This window comes from Dama dama, chromosome 23 (assembly GCF_033118175.1).
Source record: "Dama dama isolate Ldn47 chromosome 23, ASM3311817v1, whole genome shotgun sequence".
In the NCBI taxonomy this organism is placed as follows: Eukaryota; Metazoa; Chordata; class Mammalia; order Artiodactyla; family Cervidae; genus Dama; species Dama dama.
This window is the reverse complement of record NC_083703.1, coordinates 19,348,134-19,372,099: the sequence shown is the minus strand read 5'-3', so window position 1 is coordinate 19,372,099 and position 23,966 is coordinate 19,348,134. Positions and strand designations below refer to the sequence as shown.

The following is a 23,966-nucleotide window of genomic DNA, read 5'->3' as shown; positions in this document are numbered from 1 at the left end:
TTGAGGGGATTTCCCAGGCAAGAATACTGGAGTGGGCAGCCCTTTCCTTCTTCAGGGGATCTTCCCAACCTAGGGATTGAATCTGCGTCTCCTATATTGGATTCTTTACTGCTGAGCCACCTGGAAAGCTTAATAAGTATCATCATCATAAAGAAGGAGTGGATTTACATGTATTCCCCATCCCAATCCCCCCTCCCACCTCCCTCTCCACCCGATCCCTCTGGGTCTTCCCAGTGCACCAGGCCCGAGCACTTGTCTCATGCATCCAACCTGGGCTGGTGATCTGTTTCATGTCAATGTATGACAAAAGCCACTACAGTATTATAAAGTAATTAGCCTCCAACTAATAAAAATAAATGGAAAAAAAATAAAATAATAAAAAAAATAAAATAATTAAAAGAAAAAAAGGAGTGGGCTGAAGTCAACTCCAGGGACTCCACATCTAAAACTGCCTTTTCTCTCTGAGGCACAGTCACCTCCAAGGGGTCTCTGTGACAGCCATCAGGGGTTGCCTCCAGGGTACAAGGCAGAGTGCCAAAGTAGTGATGCCTTTGAATTGTGGTGCTGGAGAAGACTAGTGAGAGTCCCTTGGACAGCAAGATCAAACCAGTCAATCTTAAGGGAAATCAACCCTGAATACTCATTGGAAGGACTGACGCTAAAGCTGTTCACCTAATGTGAACAACCGACTCATTGGAAAAGTCACTGATGCTGGGAAAGATTGAGGGTAGGAGGAGGAGAGGGCATCAGAGGATGAGAAGGCTGGATGGCATCACCGATGCAATGGACTTGAATTTGGGCACACTTTGGGAGATGGTGAAGGACAGGGAAGCCTGGCATGCTGCAGTCCATGGGGTCACAAAGAGTCAGACATGACTTAGTGGCTGAACAACAACAAAGAATGATAAAGTGCACAGTTAAAGTAATGCACTTGAATCACCCCCAAACCATCCTCCCCACCCAAATCTGTAGAAAAACTGTCTTCCACAAAGCGGTCCCTGGTATCAAACAGGTTGGGGACCACTGGCTTAGATAGAGCAAGCCCTAGGCTTTGACCTGCCACTCTGAACGGACTCGGGAGCCATTGCCCTTGTGTTCTCTCCTGATTGGCACGTAGATACTTATCTCCTCAGAGGATATGATCCTCAAGTTAAAATGAGCAAAGAGCGACTTCCTTGGTGGTCCAGGGGCCAAGACGCGGTGCTTCTAAGGCAGGGAACCCCAGGTTGGATCACTGGTCAGGGAACTAGATCCCACCTGCCAGAGCTGAGGTCTGAGGCACCCCAATAAATAAATAATAAATACAATAGATATATATATTTTTTTTAAATGAAGCAATAGAACGCAAAAACAAACAAGGAGTCAGGGCCCCAGCCAACGTGGGCCACAGGCAACCATGAGGGCTTCCCTGGTCTGATTCTCTTTCTTTCCACCAGCAAGTCACAAACGCCCACCTTCCACCAGGTCATGAGCTGCCACACCTTAGTGCAGGTGGAGCCTCAGGCTGAGACACAGTCATTCTCTCCCTCAAGGCAGGCTCCAGAGAAAACTCACAAGCACAGACACGCCAACACCCTCCAGAGCTGAGGCTGCCCTGAGCCCAGCAAGCTACTTGTGAGGGCCCTGGATACCCTCAAAAACAACAACAACAACGTGTGACCATCCTTGTTTTTTCTTCCCTCTTATCTTGGACTGGATGAACTATTAAAGCTAAGGATAAGATCCCTTCTGTTTTTTGTTAGTGTTGATTAGATTTCTTTGCAAATTTATTGAAATAATGGAACTCAAAAGTTTTCACTGTGATGTTGGAAGCTAATTTGAAGACCGTTCTGACTTTCCATTAATTTTGGTCTTCTCTCTCTTCCCTCCTGTAACTTTATTCTTTTCTTTTGCTTAACCATTCTTTCCGTATGGAATTTTTTTTTTAATTGAAAAAACTCCGTAGTGATGGGATTCTGATTGTTTATACTGGACAAGCCTGTCGCCCTTGGAGACTGTTCTAAGGCAGGATTACAAAGGCAGATGCCAGTAGCGGGGAGGAACTGAGGAACAGCCCCAAGGAGTGGGTGGTGGGGCAGAGGGTGAGGACTGGGCACTGGGGTTTTAGGTCCTGCCAGTTGCTACCATTGGGGTGGGGCCCGGTGTTGCTGAATGATCTGATTTCTCAAGAGAAGCTGGAAATACAATTTTTTTCCCTTTGTGATATGTGTTTGAAATACAGAAATTATACATGGGTTCAAATTTATTAAAAAAGAAAGAAAATGAATGAATCAGACAAAACACATCTGTGGCCCTGATTATGCCCACAGATGGGCATTGTGAGCTTTTGCTCTGAAGGATTAATTTTGCCTTTTCAGAAAATAAACGTCTTAATTAAGCAGAGTGTGTTGATACCAATTTGGCTGAGATATCCTATTTTAATCACATTTAACAAGGAAATACCACTCGCTTAACTGTGGATTTAGATGAGTCAGTTTTAGCACATACCTCTCCTTAATTACGTGTTAGGACTTTGTCCTGCTATTTTGTAGTTAAACTTGGTGCAGAACAGACTTTTAAAAAGAAAATGGAGTTTTGGGCTAATAGATCTCCAGCCAGGTGTCTAATTTTATGTATGACTTTCTCAAGTTTCTAAATAGTTCAGTGTTCGAAGTTGAACCTGGAAGAATCTATTAACACAGTAACTGTTGGTTTCTTCCAGAATCCTTGAATGTCTTAGTAATCTAAGGTTTAAAAAATGGAAAATCTTGACTCCCTCTAGTTATTAGATGGGTTTTCATATATCTTCTTTTTCTTTCTTTAAAGATTTGAACATGGAATTCAATCCTTCAGACCATCCTCGGGCCAGCACGATATTCCTCAGTAAATCTCAAACAGACGGTAGGTTCTTTCTTCTTTTTTTTTTTTTTAAGACTTACGTTGGTAACTAGCCTGTCTTGATTTTCCAGTCGCTGTGATTCTCAGGATAAAGATAGAATCCCCTTTAGTGACCACTAAGGATGTTTGGGTGGTTACCCTTTGGGGTTTCTTTACTTTATAGTAAGTCATATTTTTAGAATTTACTATTTGAAGCAACTGTCCTCATTTTGCCAATCAGTTGGGACAGTTCTAGGCAGTTTCTACCCTGAGAATCAGAAACTTTCCTTTAAAAATTTATTATTTGCATAAATTCTCTAAAGATCAGAAGTATTAGGTAGTATGTAAGAAGAAATCATAATACAACTCTAAATAAAAACACCATTATCTCAGTTGTGTCATTTGAGAGCCAGATTGAACCTGTACACTAGGGGTGGATGTTTTCCTTCTGTCATACTTGTGTTAAGCTCTTTGTTCTGTGGCGTGGAATTTCTTCTGGGGGATTTTCCCCGCTTTTCAGCCCTGACTAACGTCACCGTTCCCTGGCCCTTGGCTACAAAGGAGAGATAAAACACACAGTACAGAAAAAAGATTTTTTTTTTGTTCCTGCTGAAAAAAGCAGTGGAGGAATCTGTTAAATGATGCTGTAGTGACAGTGCTGAGGTCCTGGGGGTTCTAGCCGTGACTCTTGTCAAATTGCTAAGCTCTCATTTTGAGAAGATCCTAAGTTGACTAGAAAAATAATCAGACATATTTAAGACAGTTCGTTTTAAGAACTGATAACTCCTCAGTTATGGCTAGGTGACAACTTTGATGTAGCATAATGCTGATATAATATTGGTGATCTTGATTTAAGCAGGCCAGTGATGAGATCTGAGAAATTTGGTGCATTTATTTATTTTTTTAAAGTGTATAAGAAGAAATCACTGTAGGCATCAAATACTTGTGAGGTAAGTTTTGAATGTTTTGGGTGGAAATTAAGTAGGACATTTTTTTCTTCACCTGGTGAAGTGGGAGCCCATGGAGAGGGGAGGGTATTGCCAGGCAGGAAAGTGGTGGTGGGGTGAAGGTTTGGGACAATGAGAAATGAGAGTCAAAAGCAAGTTTTGCACTTAATATAGTACTATGAAAACAACTTAACACGGCTGGCACACTTTCAGATTCGGTTCTCACTTCCTGTGAATTCAGGGCACAGACCAACATCAGTCAGAAGCTTTTTATCTAGATTCACATGGAATGGCACTAGAGCCTCTTAAGTGGGTGACATGTGGTGTGGTTGTCACGGGGAGACGGATGGCAGGGTCCTCCGACCTCACAGGATCCCCGGGTGTGAGTCAGGAACCCCTTCCCTCTCACCCTGCCCTCCTCCACCGATCGTTGGGGTGTTGGCAACTCTCGTCCTTCTGTTTTTCCTTCATTCCTCAAATGCTGGGTCTTCTCTTTGAGTGTAAAGGATCTGCTTGAGTCTCACAGGTTAAAAGCAAGGAAGAGGACCCGACACCGTTTCTGTGCGGTTCCCTGTCTCCCAGCCTGCAGAGCAAATCCTCCTGTGCCACCTCCTCCTCCTCTTTGCCTCCGCTTGCCGGCTAGGCTCTTCCTCCCGCCACCCCCATTCAGGGGATGTGTTTGCAGTGAAACACTGACGAATCCATAGGTTCTACGCTACTTGGTTTATGTGTCAAAAACTCCAAGGGATTTATCATCCAGAATCCCTCCTAATCGCTGCAGTTCAGTCTTAATCTCCTTCAGTTCTGTTGACAGTGAGGAATTAGAGTCCACTTAATCATAAGACTTTCTCACCTGGCTGTGGGAGCTCCTTAAAAGTAAGGAGTTTCTGGAAAGAACACCCTAAAGCCTGTGAGTGACTGTCACTCGTGCTCAGTGCTCTTGTCATTTGGTGGCAGCGGGGCTGACCTGACACTCTCAGGAGCCTGGAAAGCGTGGACAAGGGGTCTGCAGCATCTGCGTGCCCTCTGGAGCAGCCGCAGGTCTCTTCTCCACGCCAGGCGCAGCACCTCACAGGCAAGGACGTCACATCCACACTCAGTGAAAGAGCCTCACCTGCCCTTTTCCTTTCAGCTAATGTTCCTTTTGATTTAAATATATCTCTGTCCTCTCCAGTGACCTGCTTATTAACTGTGTTGATTACTATGTTGTTGTTGTTCAGTCACTAAGTCCTGTCCGACTCTGCGACTCCATGGACTGCAGCATGCTAGGCTTCACTGTCTTTCACTGTCTCCCGAAGTTTGCTCAAACTCATGACCATTGAGTTGGTCATGCCATCCAACCGTCTCACCCTCTGTCGTCCTTCTTCTCCTGCCTTCAGTCTTTCCCAGCATCAAGGTCTTGTCCAGTGAGTAAGCTGTTCACATCAGGTGGACAAAGTGTTGGCACTCCAGCTTCAGCATCAGTCCTTCCAGTGAATATTCAGGGTTAATTTCCCTTAGGATGGACTGGTTTGATCTCCTTGCAGTCCAAGTGACTCTGAGAAGTCTTCTCCAGCACCACGATTGGAAAGCATCACTTCTTCGGCGCTCAGTGTTCTTTGTGATCCAGCAGTTGCTCTGTGCTGTGCACAGTCATTCAGTCGTGTCCGACTCTTTGAGACCCCATGGACTGTCGCCCACCAGGCTCCTCTGTCCGTCGGATTTCCCAGACAAGAATACTGGAGTGGATTGCCATTCCCTTCTCCAGGGAGTCTTCCTGACCCAGGATCAAACCTGGGTCTCATGCATTGCAGGCAGATTCTGTACTGTCTGAGCCACGAGGGAAGCCCCAGAATACTGGAGTGGGCAGCCTGTCCCTTCTCCAGGGGATCTTACTGACTGAGCTCTTACTCTCTATACTCTCAAAAGGGAGTTTTTAGGAAAGAAAATGCAAAACTCAGTGATACTAGGTTGTTAAAAAAGCTCCTCTGGGTTCCCTGTCTCCCCCCTCTACATCTTTGAGGTTGAGGGCCCCCATTTTGAGAAACATTGAGGTCTGGGAAACGAAGGTGGGGTGCTGACCCCGCCACACACACAGCAGCGTGAGAATGGTCTCTGAGAAGGGGTGCTTTTGTTGTGAGTTTGCTCGGCCTCCCTGAGGGGGCAGGGTGCTCTGGGAGGCCCCCCAGCACCGGCGCAGAGAGTAACTGGTTTCCAGTGATGCTTCCGATGTCCAGTGTCCTGTATTTTCATCCAGTTATGGGTAGTATTGTTATCATTTGTTGTCTAGTCACCAGGTCGTGTCATATTTCACCCTAATAGTATGGACCTTTATGAGTCTGTTTTGGTTAGAAATAAATAGTCCTGCTTTTTGTTGACCATCTTAATTAGTGGCTGCATGCAGAATTTTATGAGCTTTACTACTTACTGTTTTCTTTAGTTACTGGAAAGCTGTTACCACTCCATTCACTATGGCGCAGTGATTTTGTCGGGTGCTGCGGTGTCCGTGGTTTTATGTTCTGCTCTCTCAGCACAGGTCACATCTGCATGTGTGCAGATCATTTCTTAAGTCATAATTGAGCAGCTGGATATGTTGGTTGGTGGAAGGATGGGACCTTGACACAGAGGCCCGTCCTCAGCAACCTGCCAGGGGTTAGCACGCAGGCGTGTAACATTTCTGTTGCATCTTTTGTTTTCACAGTGAGAGAAAAGCGCAAGAGTCTCTTCATTAACCACGTAAGTGGAACTGTTCCCCTGTGTTCTTCGTAATAACTGTCCAGAGACCATCCACACTGTGTGTGCGGTGGGGAAGTGGTCCATGAATCTTGTCTGCACGTGGAAGAGTGTGAAGAAGGCTGCAGGGCACTCGTGCTTTGTTTGGCCTGGGGCTGGACGGGCACGGCTTGGCATTTATCGCCAGGGCCAGTGTGGCCTGAAGCCCCGGGCTGCTGCCGCTCCTGGGATGGTGTGCATGGATAGTGCAGCATCAGATGCCACAGGTCCTTTCCTGCCTCCCTTCCCCCAAGTGACTGTCTTCTAACTCAGTCCTATTTGAATAAGCAAACACATGTTTTCTTCCCCCTTGTTGTTTATAGGTCCAACAGAGTCTGCATGTTCCTTCGATGCTCTAAGAAAGGATGAACTTAACAACACTTGAATTTTAAAACGAATTAAAAAAAAACCCCAGCTCTAGTCTCTCGGCCATTCTGAGCAGCATCTCCCTGCCCTGCTGGCCAGGCATAAAGATCCTTGATCTTTCTCTTCTGATCAGTGGGTACAGCCAGCCTCCCTCCACCCTGCCCAGGGGTGACCTCAAGCCGCCCCTCAGGACTGTAGTGCCCGGCCACCAGGAGATCTATGGCCACACCTCCTAATCCTCTAAACTTAGGCCTCTTGATGAAGTAGGTGTGTTACCAAATAAGTATATGCCATCAGTTCTCGAATTGAAAATGAGAATGATGTATTTGATTTCTCAGGGGTTTTTCTCAGGATTTCTAAACTGTCTACATTTAAGTATTTGTGGATCTTGAAGTACTTGGCTCTGGAGCTTTGTGCTAAACAGACTTAAAGCCATAGTATTGCCTCTTCTGCCCTTTGAAAATCTGGGCAAAATGCAGTTGAGAAGAAATTCATAGCTGGACCCTTGAACTGCACCCAAAGGGCTCCACGCTCGGCCCGTAGGAGGCTGGTGAGTCCTTCGTAGGCAATGGTCTCAGGGTTGGAGAGACGCCCTATGGTTTTTATCAGATCCTTACAGCAATTCACAGCCTGTTTCTGGCCCTCTCCAGTTTTGCCACAGCAGTGTGAAGCATCTGTGAAATTATGAGCTCTGTCTTAAGGAAAATATGCTGGAAATTGCTATGCCCTTTTTTATTTTTTTTGAAAGCTGTATCTGCCTGGACCTAGAGAGGTGGGAGGTTTGACCCCATTCTGTAAGCCCTCACTCCCGTCTCTTCACGTGCCGGAGGCACTAGAACACTGCCCCCCGCTTCGCACGTCTGCCCAGGAGCCTGTAGACCCCCTCTGCTGGTCACTGCAGCCGCATTCAAGTGGCTGGAGGGGAGGTCTGCCCTCGTACCAGCCACACGCCCCACATGTCTCCCCCACGCCCCACGACCTCATGCTCTGCGGCACACCATCCTGGCACCTGCCCTGCACCGTGCCCCCTGACTCAGCATGTCCTCTCACCCCTGCCAGCCTCTCGCCCCCCGACACAAAGAGCGGAAGCACAGTTGCTGGAATGTGCTCAGATGTGCTCATTCCTATAAAAGAAATCTCTGTGCTGCCTTATGCAACAGATGCCCCGGTAATAGTGTGCCCTCCAGACCACATTGCACAGTAGCATCTCGGCTCTGCCCACGCTGGGAGAAGCCACTGGAATGTGCCGTTTCAACCAACTGAAGTAGAATTGGAGTGGAAGTACCTGCAGGTTCAATTAGGCTAATAAACCAGCTGTGCTTTTCAGGTTTTGAGACACTTGAGTGTCATAAGTTAGGGCAATAAAGAGACGATAAGTGGTAATAATAATCATCAGTACAGTGTAGCCAACATTTTATACCATGTTTGGGCCAGACTCTGTTCTTTAGTTTAATGTGCTTGATAACTGTGTCCAGGAGGTACTGTGTGTCACTCCAGTCTTCCATATGGGGAAAGTGAGGCACAGAGAATCAGCCATCCAAGCAGTGGAGCCAGCCCGGGGCCCAGGGGGCTGGCCTGGGCCATTCAGTCCTCAGACAATCATTCCAAGCGCCACCCGGACACAAGTTGTTTAGCTTTTTATCTGAAGACAGAGAGCACTGTTTTCTGAATTGGGGCCCCAGCTAACATTTGTAATTTCTTTTGTTGTTGAACTCTGGAATGACCATTATTCTTTGCCCTTGTTTATAAAACCCGTTGTGTTTTTTGTTTTATTGTGAGGGATGTTGTTTCTTTTAATTTACCCTCAAGTTTCTGAAGAACCTGCTTATTAGTACATGCTGCTAAGACAATCTTTAAAGAGGCTACTATTTAAGAAAAAACAGTGGGTGTAGGTAAGCCCTGTGAGGAAAGGTGAGGGTGATGGTCACAACAGGAAATAGCTTCCACCAGATGGAGAGAAGCACGGTCTTTTCTGGCTCCAGTATAGTAACACAGTCTAGCAAGTGATGGAAGCTGCATTTGGGTACCGCCTCCAAGGAAGGGGCCAAAGGAAGGAACCCCCGGCTGGAAAAGAGGGTACCACTCGCTGGCTGAGAACTGCCAAGAGAGACTTAAAAAGTAAAAGGAGCTTCTTCTAAAAGAATTATTATAGATTTTAAATCTTGAAGCTGTTTGAGGATAAACCCTTTGGGGGAGTTTTAACAGTAAGTTAAACCAGGGCATATTATAAAGATTAATATTCTAATCAGCACTATGTTTTAGATGTAATTATCAGATCAACAGAGGAAAATTTAATACATTACAATAGAGACACTTAGGTATTTTAGCAAGGATTGTGTAAAGGGCTTTATTTAAAGTTCGTAGCTTGCTTAAAATTTGCTGAAGTTTTGGCTAGCTGTTTTAATGAATCTTTTAATTAAGATGCGGTAGTCTCTGATTATAAATTGTGGGTGGCATTGTCGGTGGCTGAGAGTCTGGAATCTCTCTCCTGAAACTTAGGGAAAACGCACATCTTTTGCTTTAGCCTAATTTTTCCGTGATGTTCTCCTCCCTTTGATGACAGTGTACTTGAAGGGAATTGATCATTCTAAGTTAAAGAAAAAATTAAAACAGAGTGAGTCAGGAGTTGAATGGCCAGCCTCCTTCACCCTCAGCAAAATGATCACAGTTATTTGTCTTAATATTGAGACAGGTGGTAGCTATAAAAACTTCGCAAAGGAATATAGAGTGTTCTTTATCAGTTTAGCAAGAGCCATATTTGGAGCTGGACTTGGAGCCAAAAGAATTTTATTCAAGCCCTAAATCTACTAGCTGATAAAAGCGGGGGGACCTTGAAAAAGTCTTGAAGTCATAGTTGTCTGATCTCGTAGAATGACTCCTGGTCCGCCTGTTTACCTAGTGGACTGAACAGAAGGTGATTTGCAGAAGTGATTTTAGCACCATCTGAGTATGCTGATGTTATTATTGTTATTGCTCATTAGATTTGTAGGTAAATTTTGTGTTTCCAAATTCAGTAGCAAAACTGATCAAGGTCTTTCTGGTATTTTGAGTACGGGTATAGTTTTTTTGTAAGTTTTAAGCCATAGAAGTTAAGTAATGAAGTGAATGTGATCCAGGAGCTGAAATTTTAAAAATTCTAAACCTTTTTGCCTCTCTGGGAGCTTTGCTCTTAACAGAGTACAGATTTATTGAGCACAGTCCCTGCCTGCCTCTGCCACACAAGAGTTCAAACAGGGAACCAGGCAGGGGCGCTGCCCTGGGCGCAGAAGCCTTTCTGTGGAGGGATCCTTGTTCTCTCAGCTTTTTTTTTTTTTTTGGTGGGGGGGTGGATGTCAGATCAAGAGAAGTATACATTCTGTGAACCTTGTAGCCCTTCTATCCAGCAAATGACTTAATGCCCAAATGCGGTTTCAAACGTAACCCCATTATAACAATGCCAAGGACTTATATTCAATTTAGAAATTACTAAATAGTTTGAAGGGAGCTTCCCTGATGGCTCAGATGGTAACGAATCTGCCTGCACTGTAGGAGACCAGAATTCCATCCCTGGGTCGGGAAGACCCCTTGGAGAAGGGAATGGCTACCCACTCCAGTATTCTTGCCTGGAAAATCCCATGGACAGAGGAGCCTGGTGGGCTATAGTCCATGGTGTTGCAAAGAGTCAGAAAGCTGAGTTGGCAACCCCCTTTGGCACACCAGCCCTTAGTGATAGAGGGCTCAGGCTAACAGCTGGCAGATCTCCAGGCCAGGACCGGCCCCTGGGGGGTGCTGGTTTCCAGTTAACCCTGTGACTCCCAAAGGTACTGCTACTCCTGAAAGGAGGACGAGGAAGTGCTCACTCTGTGACCTCCTCCCTTAACTCTAGTGCTCATGTTTTCTTAGGGAAACCATTTACTCTTGTCTGTTCCCATCACGTTTTCATCTTGAGGAAATTTGTGTCAGAGGAAACAGTAGAAACCTCACAAATAGAAGCCAGTCATTGCTGTCCTTTGTGTCACTGTTGTGATTATTCCTAAATAATAATTTTCTTGTATCTCTAAAGATTCTTTAACATATCAACTAATTACTGAATTTTTGTGTTAAGTATATCTGTTGAGGTTTCTGTTTTAGGTAGATTTTCCATTGGTGGGGAAAATTTCATAAGGATTTTTAAAACTTGCCACACATGTTAATAACTATTATTAGATTGCAAGTTTTTATCTGTGACTTAAGTGTGATTGCTACCTGACCTACAAAAGAGATCAAAATGGTTTTTAATGCCTCCGGCTTGTCTTAATGAAACTGTTATGATTAATTTGATAGACGTGAAAAATGCCATGTTAAAATTGCGCTCAGGTAACTTGAACTTGACAGGCTTTTTTGGTGCCCTTATCTTACACAGGCACAGAACAATGTGTGCCTAAACACACTGGCCAAGAACAAGCCTTATCTTTTGAGTTCCCTGACTCTGGTTATTTCCTCCTAACCCACATGGCCTTTGTAAAAGCCGCGCTCAGGAGGGTCCTAGCAATTCAGTGGTGCAGTGCCCTCTGGCGGGGATTTTAGGAACTGTATGCCCCAAGGAGTGACGATTAGCAAGAGGGGAGAGTGTTTATAATGCTGTCTTCTGTTTCTTAGGCTGTTGCGTATTTCCATAACTTTATCACATGGGAAAGTGAAAGTCGCTTAGTCGTGTCCAACTCTGCAACCCCATGGACTATACAGTCCATGGAATTCTCCAGGCCAGAATACTGGAGTGGGTAGCCTTTCCCTTCTCCAGGGGATCATCCCAACCCAGGGATCGAACCCAGGTCTCCCGCATTGCAGGCGGATTCTTTACCAGCTGAGCCACAAGGGAAGCCCTAATTACATGGGAAACCTTATTAAATAAGTAAGTGTTAAACAGGGCGTTTGGTCTCTGATGAGCTTTAAGGCTCCCTTCGTGTTCATAAACCTGGGTACTGAGTGCTTCCTTGGGGGCGGGCAGATGAGTAAGGGCAGGGTTATTATCCTTAAGGAATTAATTGTTGTGGTTGCTGAAAATGACGCTTTTGATTGTCAGCAAAGCACCAGGCCAGTTGAAACTCGTTTGGATGATTTGATTTTTTTTTTTTTAGTATGCTTTGAGCAAGAATGATCCAGATTGATATCTACTAATCACATTGCCCACATAATTGCCAAAAATCTACTTACTATTCAATTAGATGTCATCTGCGTGTGATTTAAATCCTGTTTTCTCTAACAGTATGTTTTAGAAGTATACTTCTCAGTTCTGAAGTTTTCCAAGGAGCTCAAAACTTATACCGCCTGAAAGAACCAGATGCACAGCTGCCACAGGCACCCCACCTGAAGCTCATCCACTGGTCATATTTTCAAAACATCAGATAACTTTCACCTTTAAAATGTATTTTGCCCTTAAAGAAGGAGTACTTTATTCTTTACATCTTCACCTCCTGAAATTGAAGAGTAGGAGATTCTTAATTCACAGTGACTGCATCTTCCATGGTCCCCAAATCAACTGTACCTCAGGGGTAGGAAAAAATGGGTTCTGTGGACTCCTGTCTTGATCCTGGCGCCTCACACCAGGTTGTCCCCTGCAGCATGGGCTTTTGCTGGCAAGATGAGCACATGCTGCTTGTTTCTTAGTGATTTTTATGGACTCTGCAGCACACCCTTGATGCTCGATTTTGGGAGTGTGCTGAGCTGATGGAGGTTTGGGACCGGGAGTGGTGGTGGTGACTTTTTTATGTGGAAGAACATGGAATTCCATTGTAGGAAGAAAGTGAGTTTTGTGCTGTACTTGCTGGTAGTGTTAACATTTCTCGGTTAGACACTTTTCCTCTATAGGTTGGTCTCAAGGTGAAGGGGATGATGGTCCTTGGAAGAATTTTGAGCCCCTTTTTAATTGTTCTTGTCTTGTTACCATTGTTTTTCTAGCATCCTCCAGGACAAATAGCGAGGAAATACAGCTCCTGCTCGACTATTTTCCTAGATGATAGCACAGTCAGTCAACCAAACCTCAAGTATACAATTAAATGGTGGGTATACACATTTTTCCTTCACTGAATGCCTTTTCTGTTCCTTAACCTGCTGGCTAACTGTTTGTTTGTGGGATCTGTGAGTGGTAGGATTGGGGAGGGGGAGGACATTGGCAGGGAGTCTTGTAAAAATGTGATTTTGGGAGTTAAAATGTGGAAGTCTTAAAAATATTTATGTGTATTACCATTTACAAAAAAAGACCAAAATTTTCAGTGACTTGAAATTGAAAGTTAAGTTTCAAGTTAAGCATAGTTTTGTTTTTGTGCATGCTTTCTACCTTCCCACTTTGTATGGACTCCATCCCAGCCCAACTCTGCTTGAATTTTACTGTCAGAATATGATGGGTCCCACTTTGACTTGGGGCTGCAGTAGAGAGCAGGCGTGTCACCGTGGAAGTGTGCTTGTCTGGAGCAAGGACAGCAGGCTTCTGACCTTGGCTCCCTTCCCAGCAGGGAGGGTGGGAATGAAGACCCTTTGCTTTGGGCTTCTGCTGTAAAGTGGGGTTTAAGGGAGGAAGGGGAGTCTTTGGATTAAAATCTTTCCCTTTGGGCTTCAGCTCCCTTATTTTAAAGTGGGAGGTGGGAGGGCCAGAACACTGGTTTTCCCTGAAGTGTGCCCCTCAGCATTGTAGTAGAAAGCCTTGACTGAGGTTACAGAGACCCATTTGCTGGGGATCTGGTCTAGGCTTAACTGTGAAAAACCTGGGGTATTTTGTCTCTGTACTCATTTAGGGAGAATTCACGTTTAACAGCTCACTGTGCCATCCTGTGCAGTGAGTGTTTGCTTTCTAAATAAGATGCTTTCTGTTCCATTGGGCCAGGCCTCCAGGTCTAGAAACCCTTTCCTGCACATGCCCATATGTGACAGTGTTAGGCCTGCCAGGCAGTGGAGACGGGGATGGTCTTCTATGGACAGTGTCCCCTCAAGGGAGAAGGTGGGAGTTGGGCCCACCTGGAGAGTTGGGTGGGTTGCATGTCTCAAAGTCCTAAATGGGAACGTAGCTTCTTCCTTTGTTCCATTGGTGATAGAGGGTGTGGTGGTGACCAGTGGGCATCACCCCATGGTGGACACTCACAGCTAGGGGACCGTGTGTGCCCTCGCTCCACTGTTCTGCCCTTGGTCAAGCCACTCTGCCCCGGGAGCTTCATGCCAGGAACGAGAGGTTCTGGGGGGTGGGAGCCTGGAGACCTGGTAGCTAGCACCCACGCCAGCCCTGGAGCCCAGCCTCCCTGGGGTCTGAGACCCGCCTTCCGGGGCCAGTGGGTTTCCTGGGCCTCCGACTCTGTTGCTCAGCACTTCCCCTGCTGATGACTTCACGCTGCCCCTGGTTGTGACACAGACACTCGGGGGCCCAGCAGGAAATCTGGGTGACAGTGGATACTTTGGTATTGAGTCTGGGAGGTGCCAGCTCCAAAGTCATGTGTGTGGTTTGTGCATCAGCAGTTTTAGCCATACTGTACCTGTGAGGTCCTCGCAGGGATCTGGTGATCCCGGTCACCAGATACGGGATCTGGACTGTCAGCCCCTCCAGGAGGGTTTCATGGGTAGCCAAGGCTGAGGACCCCGATGTCTGTGGATCTCTACCTTCCAGTTCCCTTGAAGGTGTCACCTGTGGTTAATACCAAGAGGAAGAGAAGAGTCTCCTACACAAAGGTGGAACATCCAACCTGACACCCTCGGTCTCATTAGGTTGTGACTTGTGTCTGCAAAAAAAAAAGTGAAAACTTAACCTGTCTTAAGAACTACCACAGATGCTGGATTCTTCTAGAAAACATATCACATCAACTTGGTCTCTCCTCGTTGTAAACACTGACAACTGGTATATGGTATCAGTTTGTCTCATTATTGTGATGTTGTGATGTTGATTATGTGCTTAAAGTGGTCACCAGAGAGCCCCAGGTAGAGTTCCCTGTGCTGTACACTCTAACACCCTCTTACTGAGATGCCCATAGTTCCCCATTGGTGGGTTTTCTTCTTGTTGCAACAAGCAATGAAACTACTCGTGGACTCGGATGAAGAAGGACATGAAGACATCAAGCCCTGAGCCTTTAGAGTGGGAGCACTGACTCCAAGACCCTTGACTACCAGAGAACTGACCCTAGAGAGCATCAAATAGTGAGAACTCACACAAAGGAAACCACTTGAATATAAGTCCCGGCATCACGCAACCACCAGTAGCACCCTTTGCAGGATGCCCCATCTAAACAACAAACAAAACAAAAATAATACTCAGTCATCAGCAGACAGGATTACCACCTCGCTCAGCCTTGCCCATCAGCGGAAGAACAAACAAAAGCTCACCACAAATCTCAACCTATACGAAACTTATACAAACCACGGTACCAGCCTTAGGAGGGCAGAAACCAAAAGGAAGAAAGAATTCAACCTTGAAGCCAGGGAAAAGGAGACCTCAAACACAATAAGTTAAAAAAAAAATAATGAAAAGGCAGAGAAATACTACACAGATGAAGGACCAAATTAGAAACACAAAAGTCCAAATAAATGAAGAGGAAATAGGCAAACTACCTGAAAAAGAATTCAGAAAATGATAGTAAAGATGATCAAAAACCTTGAAATCAAAATGGGGAAAATGCAAGAATCAATTAACAAAGACCTTGAAGACTTAAAGAATAAACATACAGAGACAACACAATTACTGAAATTAAAAATACTCTTGAAGGAATTTGAAGCAGAAGAACAAATCAGTGAGCTGGAAGATAAAATGGTGGAAATAACTTCTGAAGAGCAGAGTAAAATGAAAAGAATGAAAAGAACTGAGAATAGCCTTAGAGACCTCTGGGACAATATCAAAAGCACAAACATTCGAATTATAGGGGTCCTAGAAGAAGACAAGAAAAAGAAAGGCTATGAGAAAATTTTTGAAGAGATTATAGTTGAAATTTCCCCAAGATGGAAAAGGAAATCATCAAATCAAGTCCAAGAGGCACAGAGAGTCCCATATAGGGTAAACCCAAGGAGAAACATGCTAAGACACATACTAATCAAACTAACAAAGGCTAAACACAAAGAAAGAATATTAAAAGCAGCAAGGGAAAAGCAACAAGTCACATACAAGGGAAACACCATACGTTTAACAGCTGGATCTTTCAGCAGAAACTCTGCTGAAAAGAGCAGAGTTCTGAAAGGCCAGAAGGGAATGGCAGGCTATATTTTGAACTACTGAAAGGGAAAAAGCTACAACCAAGATTACTGTACCCGGCAAGGATCTCATTCAAAATTGATGGAGAAATAAAAAGCTTTTCAGACAAGCAAAAGTTAAGAGAATTCAATACCACGAAACCAGCTTTACAACAAATGTTAAAGGGACTTTTATATAGTCAAGAAATAGAAGAGAAGGAACGAGATCTACAAAGTCAACCCCAAACAATTAAGAAAATGGCAATAGGAACATATATATCAATAATTACTTTAAATGTAAATGGATTAAATGCTCCAACCAAAAGACACACACTGGCTAAATGGATACAAAAACAAGACCCATATATATGCTGTCTACAAGAAATCCACTTCAGACTTCAAGCCACATAAGACTGAAAGTGAGAGGATGGAAAAATATATTCCATGCAAATAGGAAGCAAAAGAAACCTGGAGTAGCAGTTCTCACATCAGACAAAAGAGACCTTAGAATAAAGAAGATCACAAAAGATAAGGACAGATGCTACATAATGATCAGGGGATCAGTCCAAGAGGATGACATAACAATATCTATGTACCCAGCATAGGAGCACCTCAATACATAAGACAAACATTAACAGATACAAAAGGAGAAATTGACAGTAACACAATAATAGTAGGAGACCCCACTCACACCATTGGACAGATCATCAAAACAAAATTAATAAGGAAACACAAGTCTTAAATGATATATTAGATGAGGTGGATCTCATTGATATCTTTAGGACATTCCATCTAAATGCAGAAGAATACACCTTCTCAAGTGCACATGGAACATTCTCCAGGATAGACCACATCTTGGGTCACAAATCAAACCTCATTAAATTTAAGAAAATTGAAATTGTATCAAGCATCTTCTCCAACCATGATGCTATGAGACTAGATATCAATTATAAGAAAAAAACTGTAAGAAACACAAACACATGGAGATTAAACAACACATTTCTAAATAACCAACAGGTTACTGAAGAAATAAAAAGGGAAATAAAAAAACTTCTAGAAACAAATGACAATGAAAACACGACAACTCAAAACCTATGGGATGCAGCAAAAGCAGTTCTAAGAGGGAAGTTTATAACAATACACTCCTACCTCAAGAAACAAGAGAAACATTGAATAGACAACCTAACTTTACACATAAAACAATTGGAAAAAGAACAACAAAAAACCCCCAAAATTAGTAGGAGGAGAGCAGTGATAAAGATCTGAGCAGAAATAAGTGAAAAAGAAATGAAAGAAACAATAGTAAAGATTAATAAAACGAAAAGCTGGTTCATTAAGAAGATAAACAAAAAAAAAAAAAAAAAAGAAGATAAACAAACTTGACAGACCTTTAGCCAGACTCATCAAGAAATCATCAGGTCAACAAAATTAGAAATGAAAAAGAGATTACAATGGACAGTGCAGGAATACAAAGGATTATAAGATAAGAAACTACTGTGAACAACTGTATGGCAGTAAAATGGATAACCTGGAAGAAATGGACAGATTCTTAGAAAAGTTCAATCTTCCAGGAAGAAATAGAAATTATGAACAACCCAGTTATAAGCACGGAAATTGAAACTGTGATCAAAAATCTCCCCAAAAACAAAAGCCTAGGACCAGATGGCTTCACAGGAGAGTTCTGTCAGACATTTAGAGAAGAGCTAATGCCTATCCTTCTAAAACTCTTGCAAAATATTGCAGAGGAAGGAACACTTCCAAACTCATTCTACAAGGCCACCATCACCCTGATACCAAAACCAGACAAAGACAACACAAAAAAGAAAACCTTATTGCCAAATTCAGACTTAAATTGAAGAAAGTAGGGAAAACCACTAGACCATTCAGGTATGACCTAAATCAAATCCCTTACAATTATACAGTGGAAGTGACAAATAGATTCAAGGGATTAGATTTGATAGAGTTTGATAGAGTGCCTGAAGAACTATGGACAGAGGTTCATGACATTGTACAGGAGGCAGTGATCAAGACCACCCCCAAGAAAAAGAAATGCATAAAGGCAAAATGGTTGTCTGAGGAGGCCTTACAAATAGCTGTGAAAAGAAGAGAAGTGAAAAGCAAAGGAGAAAAGGAAAGATATACCCATTTGAATGCAGAGTTCCAAAGAATAGCAAGGAGAGATAAGAAAGCCTTCCTCAGTGATCAGTGCAAAAAATAGAGGAAAACAATATAATGGGAAAGGCTAGAGATCTTTTCCAGAAAATTAGAAATACCCAATTTCTCTTCAAGAAAATTAGATACATCAAGGGAACATTTCATGCAAAGATGGGCTCAATAAAGAACAAAAATGGTATGGACCCAACAGAAGCAGAAGACATTAAGAAGAGGTGGCAAGAATACACAGAAGAACTATACAAAAAAGATCTTCAAGGCCCAGATAATCATGATGGTGTGATCACTCACCTAGATCCATACATCCTGGAATGTGAAGTCAAGTGGGCCTTAGGAAACATCATTACGAACAAAGCTAGTGGAGGTGATGGAATTCCAGTTGAGCTACTTCAAATCCTAAAAGATGATGCTGTTACAGTGGTGCAATCAGTATGCCAGCAAATTTGGAAAACTCAGCAGTGGCCACAGGACTGGAAAAGGTCAGTTTTCATTCTAATCCCAAAGAAAGGCGATGCCAAAGAATGTTCAATCTGCCACACAATTGCACTCATCTCACACGCTAGCAAAGTAATTCTCAAAATTCTCCAAGCCAGGCTTCAACAGTACATGAACCAAGAACTTCCAGATGTTCAAGCTGGATTTAGAAAAGGCAGAGGAACCAGAGATCAAATTGCCAACATCTATTGGATCATTGAAAAAGAGAGAGTTCCAGAAAAACATCTATTTCTGCTTTATTGACTATGCCAAAGCCTTTGACTGTATGAATCACAACAAACTGTTGAAAATTCTGAAAGAGATGGGAATACCAGACCACCTGACCTGCCTCTTGAGAAACCTGTATGCAGGTCAGGAAGCAACAGTTAGAACTGGTCATGGAACAACAGACTGGTTCCAAATGGGAAAAGGAGTACGTCAAGGCTGTATATTGTCACCCTGCTTATTTCACTTTTATGCAGAGTACATCATGAGAAACACTGGGCTGGAAGAAGCACAAGCTGGAATCAAGATTGCTGGGAGAAATATCAATAACATCAGATATGCAGATGACACCACCCTTATCACAGAAAGAAAAGAAGAAATAAAGATCCTCTTGATGAAAGTGAAAAAGAGTGAAAAAGTTGACTTAAAGCTCAGCATTCAGAAAACTAAGATCATGGCATCTGCTTCCATCACTTCATGGCAAATAGTTGGGGAAACAATGAAACAGTGGCATAGGTTAGTTTTTTGGGCTCCAGAATCACTGCAGATGGTGACTGCAGCCATGAAAATAAAAGACGCTTGCTCCTTGGAAGAAAAGTTATAACCAACCCAGACAGCATATTAAAAAGCAGAGACATTACTTTGCCAACAAAGGTCTGTCTAGTCAAGGCTATGGTTTTTCCAGTGGTCATTTATGGATGTGAGAGTTGGACTATAAAGAAAGTTGAGCACTGAAGAATTGATGCTTTTGAACTGTGGTGTTGGAAAAAAACTCTTGAGAGTCACTTGGACTGCAAGGAGATCCAACCAGTCCATCCTAAAGGAAATCAATCAGTCCTGAATATTCACTGGAAGGACTGATGTTCAAGCTGAAACTCCAATACTTTGGCCACTTGATGCGAAGAACTGACTCATTTGAAAAGACCCTGATGCTGGGAAAGGTTGAAGGCGGGAGGAGAAGGGGACAACAGAGTATGAGATAGTTGGATGGCATCACCGACTCAATGGACATGAGTTTGAGTAAACTCCAGGAGTTGGTGATGGACAGGGAGGCCTGGCATGCTGTAGTCCATGGGGTCACAAAGAGTCGGACACGACTAAGCAACTCATCTGAACTTAAGGAGACAAAAGAATTGTACACAAAAAATTATAAGACACTAATGAAAGAAATCAAAGATGACATTAAACAGATGGAGAGATAGTCCATGTTCCTGTGTAGGAAGAATCAATATTGTGAAAATGACTATACTGCCAAACACAGTCTACAGATTCAGTGTGATCCCTGTCAAATTACCAATGCCATTTTTCACAGAACTAGAACAAAAGACTTCACAATTCATATGAAAACACAAAAGACCCCAAATAGCCAAAGCAGTCTTGAGAAGGAAGAATGGAGCTGGTGGAATCAACCTTCCTGACTTCAGATTATACCACAAAGCTACAGTCATCAAGACAGTATGGTACTGTCACAAAAACAGAAATATACACCAATGGAACAAGATAGAAAGTGCAGAAATAAACCCATGCACCTATAGGTACCTTATTTTTGACAAAGGAGGCAAGAATATACAATGGAGCAGACAGCTTCTTCAATAAATGGTGCTGAAGAAACTAGAGAACTACATGTAAAAGAATGAAAATAGAACACTTCCTAACACCATACACAAAGATAAACTCAAAATGGATTAAAGACCTAAATTTAAGACCAGAAACTATAAAAGCCCTTAGAGGAAAACAGGCAGATGACATAAGTTTTCAAAGCAAGATCCTATGTGACTCACCTCCTAGAGAAATGGAAATAAAAACAAAAGTAAACAAGCGGGACCTGACTAAACTTAAAAGCTTTTGCACAGCAAAGGAAACACTAAGCAAGCTGAAAAGACAACCCTCAGAATGTTGTCTGGGGTAAAAGCAAATGAAACAAATGACAAAGGATTACTTTCTGAAATGTACAAGCAGCTCATACAACTCAATACCAGAAAAACAAGCAACCCAATCAAAAAGTGGGAAAAAGACCTAAACAGGCATTTCTCCACAGAAGACATATAGATGACTAACAAACATGAAAAAGATGCTCAACATAGCTCTTTTATTAGAGAAATGCAAATCAAAACTAAAATGAGATATCACCTTACACCAGTCAGAATGGCCATCATTAAAAAGTCTACAAACAAATGCTGGAGAAGGGTGTGGAGAAAAGGGAACCTCTTGCTCTGTTGGTGGGAATATAATAAATTGATTCAGCCACTATGGAGGACGGTATGGAGATTCCTTTAAAAATTAGGAATAAAACTACCATATGACCCAGCAATCCCACTCCTAGGCGTATATACCCTGAGGAAACCAAAATTTAAAGACACGTGTATCCCATTATTCACTGCAACACTATTGCAATAGCTAGAACATGGAAGTAACCTAGATGTCCATCAACCGATGAATGGATGAAGAAGTTGTGGTGCAGATACACAATGGAATATTACTCAGCTATAAAAAGGAACGCCTTTGAGTCAGTTCTAATAAGGTGGATGAACCTAGAACCTATTATACAGAGTGAAGTAAGTCAGAAAGAAAAAGATAAATATTGTATTCTAATGCATCTATATGGAATCTAGAAAAATGGTACTGAAGAATTTACTTACAGGGCAGCAGTGGAGAAATAGACATAGAGAATAGACTTGTGGACATTGGGAGAGGGGAAGAGAGGGTGAGATGGATGGAAGAGAGTAACATGGAAACTTACATCACCATATGTAAAATAGACAGCCAGCGGGAATTTGCTGTGTGGCTCAGGAAACTCTGACAGGGGCTCTGTGTCAGCCTAGGGGGTGGGATGGGGAGGGAGATGGGGGTGGGGGGGCTCAAGAGGGAGGGGAGATATGTATAACTTTGGCTGATTCATGTTGAGGTTTGACAGAAAACAGGAAAATTCTGTAAAGCAAGTATCCTTCAATAAAATATAAATAAATGCCAAAAAAAAAAAAGCAAGAGAAGCTGGAAAGCTGGACCAGTGGTGAAGGTTGAGTGTCAAGAGGAAAAGTCCAGTGTGGACTCTGTGGCTTCCCGGGACACCACCCAGATTTGAGATGCTTTTAGTCAGTAGCTTATTTGTTTTAAAATGTGCCCTGTTTTTAAAAATGTCCATTTTGGATCTGAGAGCTTGGCAGGGTGAACCCTAACTGTAGACATACCATCAGAATCCTTCCCTGTAAATCCGGTATGTCACACATGACTTGGTGATGGTCATTTTGAGAGGTGTTAGCGGACCTGGGTGACTTTAGCCAAGGCCTTTGCCCACACAAGGGGAACATGAAGAGGGGCAGGGTGTGCGAGGTGTGAATGCCCTCCTGTTCTGAAATTCAGCCTAATCTTGTCCCACACTTTCCAAGGCCCCTGTGGCCTCCTCCCCCAAGACGTTAAAATTGATACAAACTCACTAATCAGTCATTCAGCGTCCTGTGGGCAGAGTGGGCATTCTTGGGCTGAACTCACCTTCTGTTAACCACATTTGACCTTTGAGAAAAGCTCTGGGTTCTAACAAGTGCTTTGTAAGCTAATTTTAGAAGAAAACCCTCTGGGGAGTTCCCCGGTGGCCTACTGGTCAGGATTCTGGGCTTTTCATGGCTGTGACCTAGGTTCAATCCCTGGTTGGTGCAGCCAGAAAAAAGAGTAAAGTTACAAAAAGACCCAAATGGAAATCCAGGAACTGAAAGGTACTGTGAAATAAAATTCATATTTAAAAAAAAAAGAAAAGAAAACTCTTTTGTAAACTGGGGATTGCCCAAAGAGCAAACGTATTTGCACATTCTGATTAGGGAATGGGTGGAGGGTTGAACGGCCAAAGAGAAGCAAATGTGTGACAGGTTTGCACACAATTCTGTGTTCATTGTTTTCACAGGCATTGATATCTTCCCTGAGAACTTGATTTTTCCCATCTTTCCCCTGAGTGCTGATAGCTGTGGTAAGAATTCAGAGTTTGCCATCCACCCCGGTGCCCCTGTAACCACCCCAGGCCCCCAGTTGTGTACAGGCATGGGGCTGGTGCTCAGAGGACGGGTGCAGGTGGTGAGGTGAGGTGGTTCGCAGCTGCGCACGCCATGAACGGCCCCTGGCCTCAGGGTCGGAGCAGCTTCGTAAACCTTCCAGAACCCGGCACTTCTGACCTAGCTCTAGGTTAGGGTGCTAGCCGTCAGAAATGGGTTTTGTTTTCCTGGGCAAGAACATAGCATCTCTTCCTTCCAGGCTCCCCTTTCCTCCTGGCTCTGCAACTAGGGCAGTTGCGCCAGCCCTCTGGTCTGCCTGTCTTGGGAGACCTCACCAGTTCTGAGGATGTGTCAGAGTGGCCAGGCCTCCCAAGCTGGCCATTGCGAGTGAAGCCTGGGATTGATTCCGTTTCCAGCTGGCCAGGGTTTGCCTCTAAGAGTTGCTTACTTCTTTCACGGTGACCCGCTGAACTGGCTGGTGGAGCTGGACCACATGTGCATCCTCAGCTTGGTTTTCTCACTTTCAGGGTTTGACCTTGAGTGGACATTGGCCTTCCGAGCATCCCTGTGTTTCACGGGGGTGTGAGTCATGATAACATCCAACCTGGCTTTCGGCTCTGGAGATATGGGAGATAGTAGTAATCTGGGGCCCTGAGACTTTCCCTCCACAGAGGCCGGAAGACCTCCAGAGGTGGAATCATTCATAGGACAACAACAGCTACTAATAGTAACTTTCATTTGAAAACTATATATTTGAGATCATGCTTTTATTTACTTCATTTGATTGTAATAACCACTCTGCGATGCAGGTTGAATTGTCCAAGGAAGTGAACGCTCTGAGGGGTGGATGAACTCTAACTGATGAAGGAGCCAGGTTTTGAGCCCAGCTAGTCTGACTTCAGTCCAGTGATGTTTTTCCTATGATAGGGAAAGCAGGGACCATATTTTTTCCTCAGCCAATTAAAGCAATTAAAGTAATCACTTTACCAAACCCAATCATATGAAACATTCAATTTAATCATCACAGCATGACTTTTAA

General features: G+C 43.5%; 1 protein-coding gene across 3 annotated transcripts in view; it reads left to right on the top strand.

The window, feature by feature from the left end:
- The window catches only part of CCNY (cyclin Y), a 114,976-nt gene that overhangs the window by 69,393 nt on the left and 21,617 nt on the right, over window positions 1–23,966 (top strand). For all 3 annotated transcript variants that reach the window (XM_061126124.1, XM_061126125.1, XM_061126123.1), the window contains exons 2-4: window positions 2,806–2,880; window positions 6,484–6,518; window positions 12,837–12,937. In XM_061126124.1, the coding sequence (XP_060982107.1) occupies window positions 2,806–2,880; window positions 6,484–6,518; window positions 12,837–12,937 (211 nt within the window). The remainder of the gene's footprint in view (window positions 1–2,805; window positions 2,881–6,483; window positions 6,519–12,836; window positions 12,938–23,966) is intronic.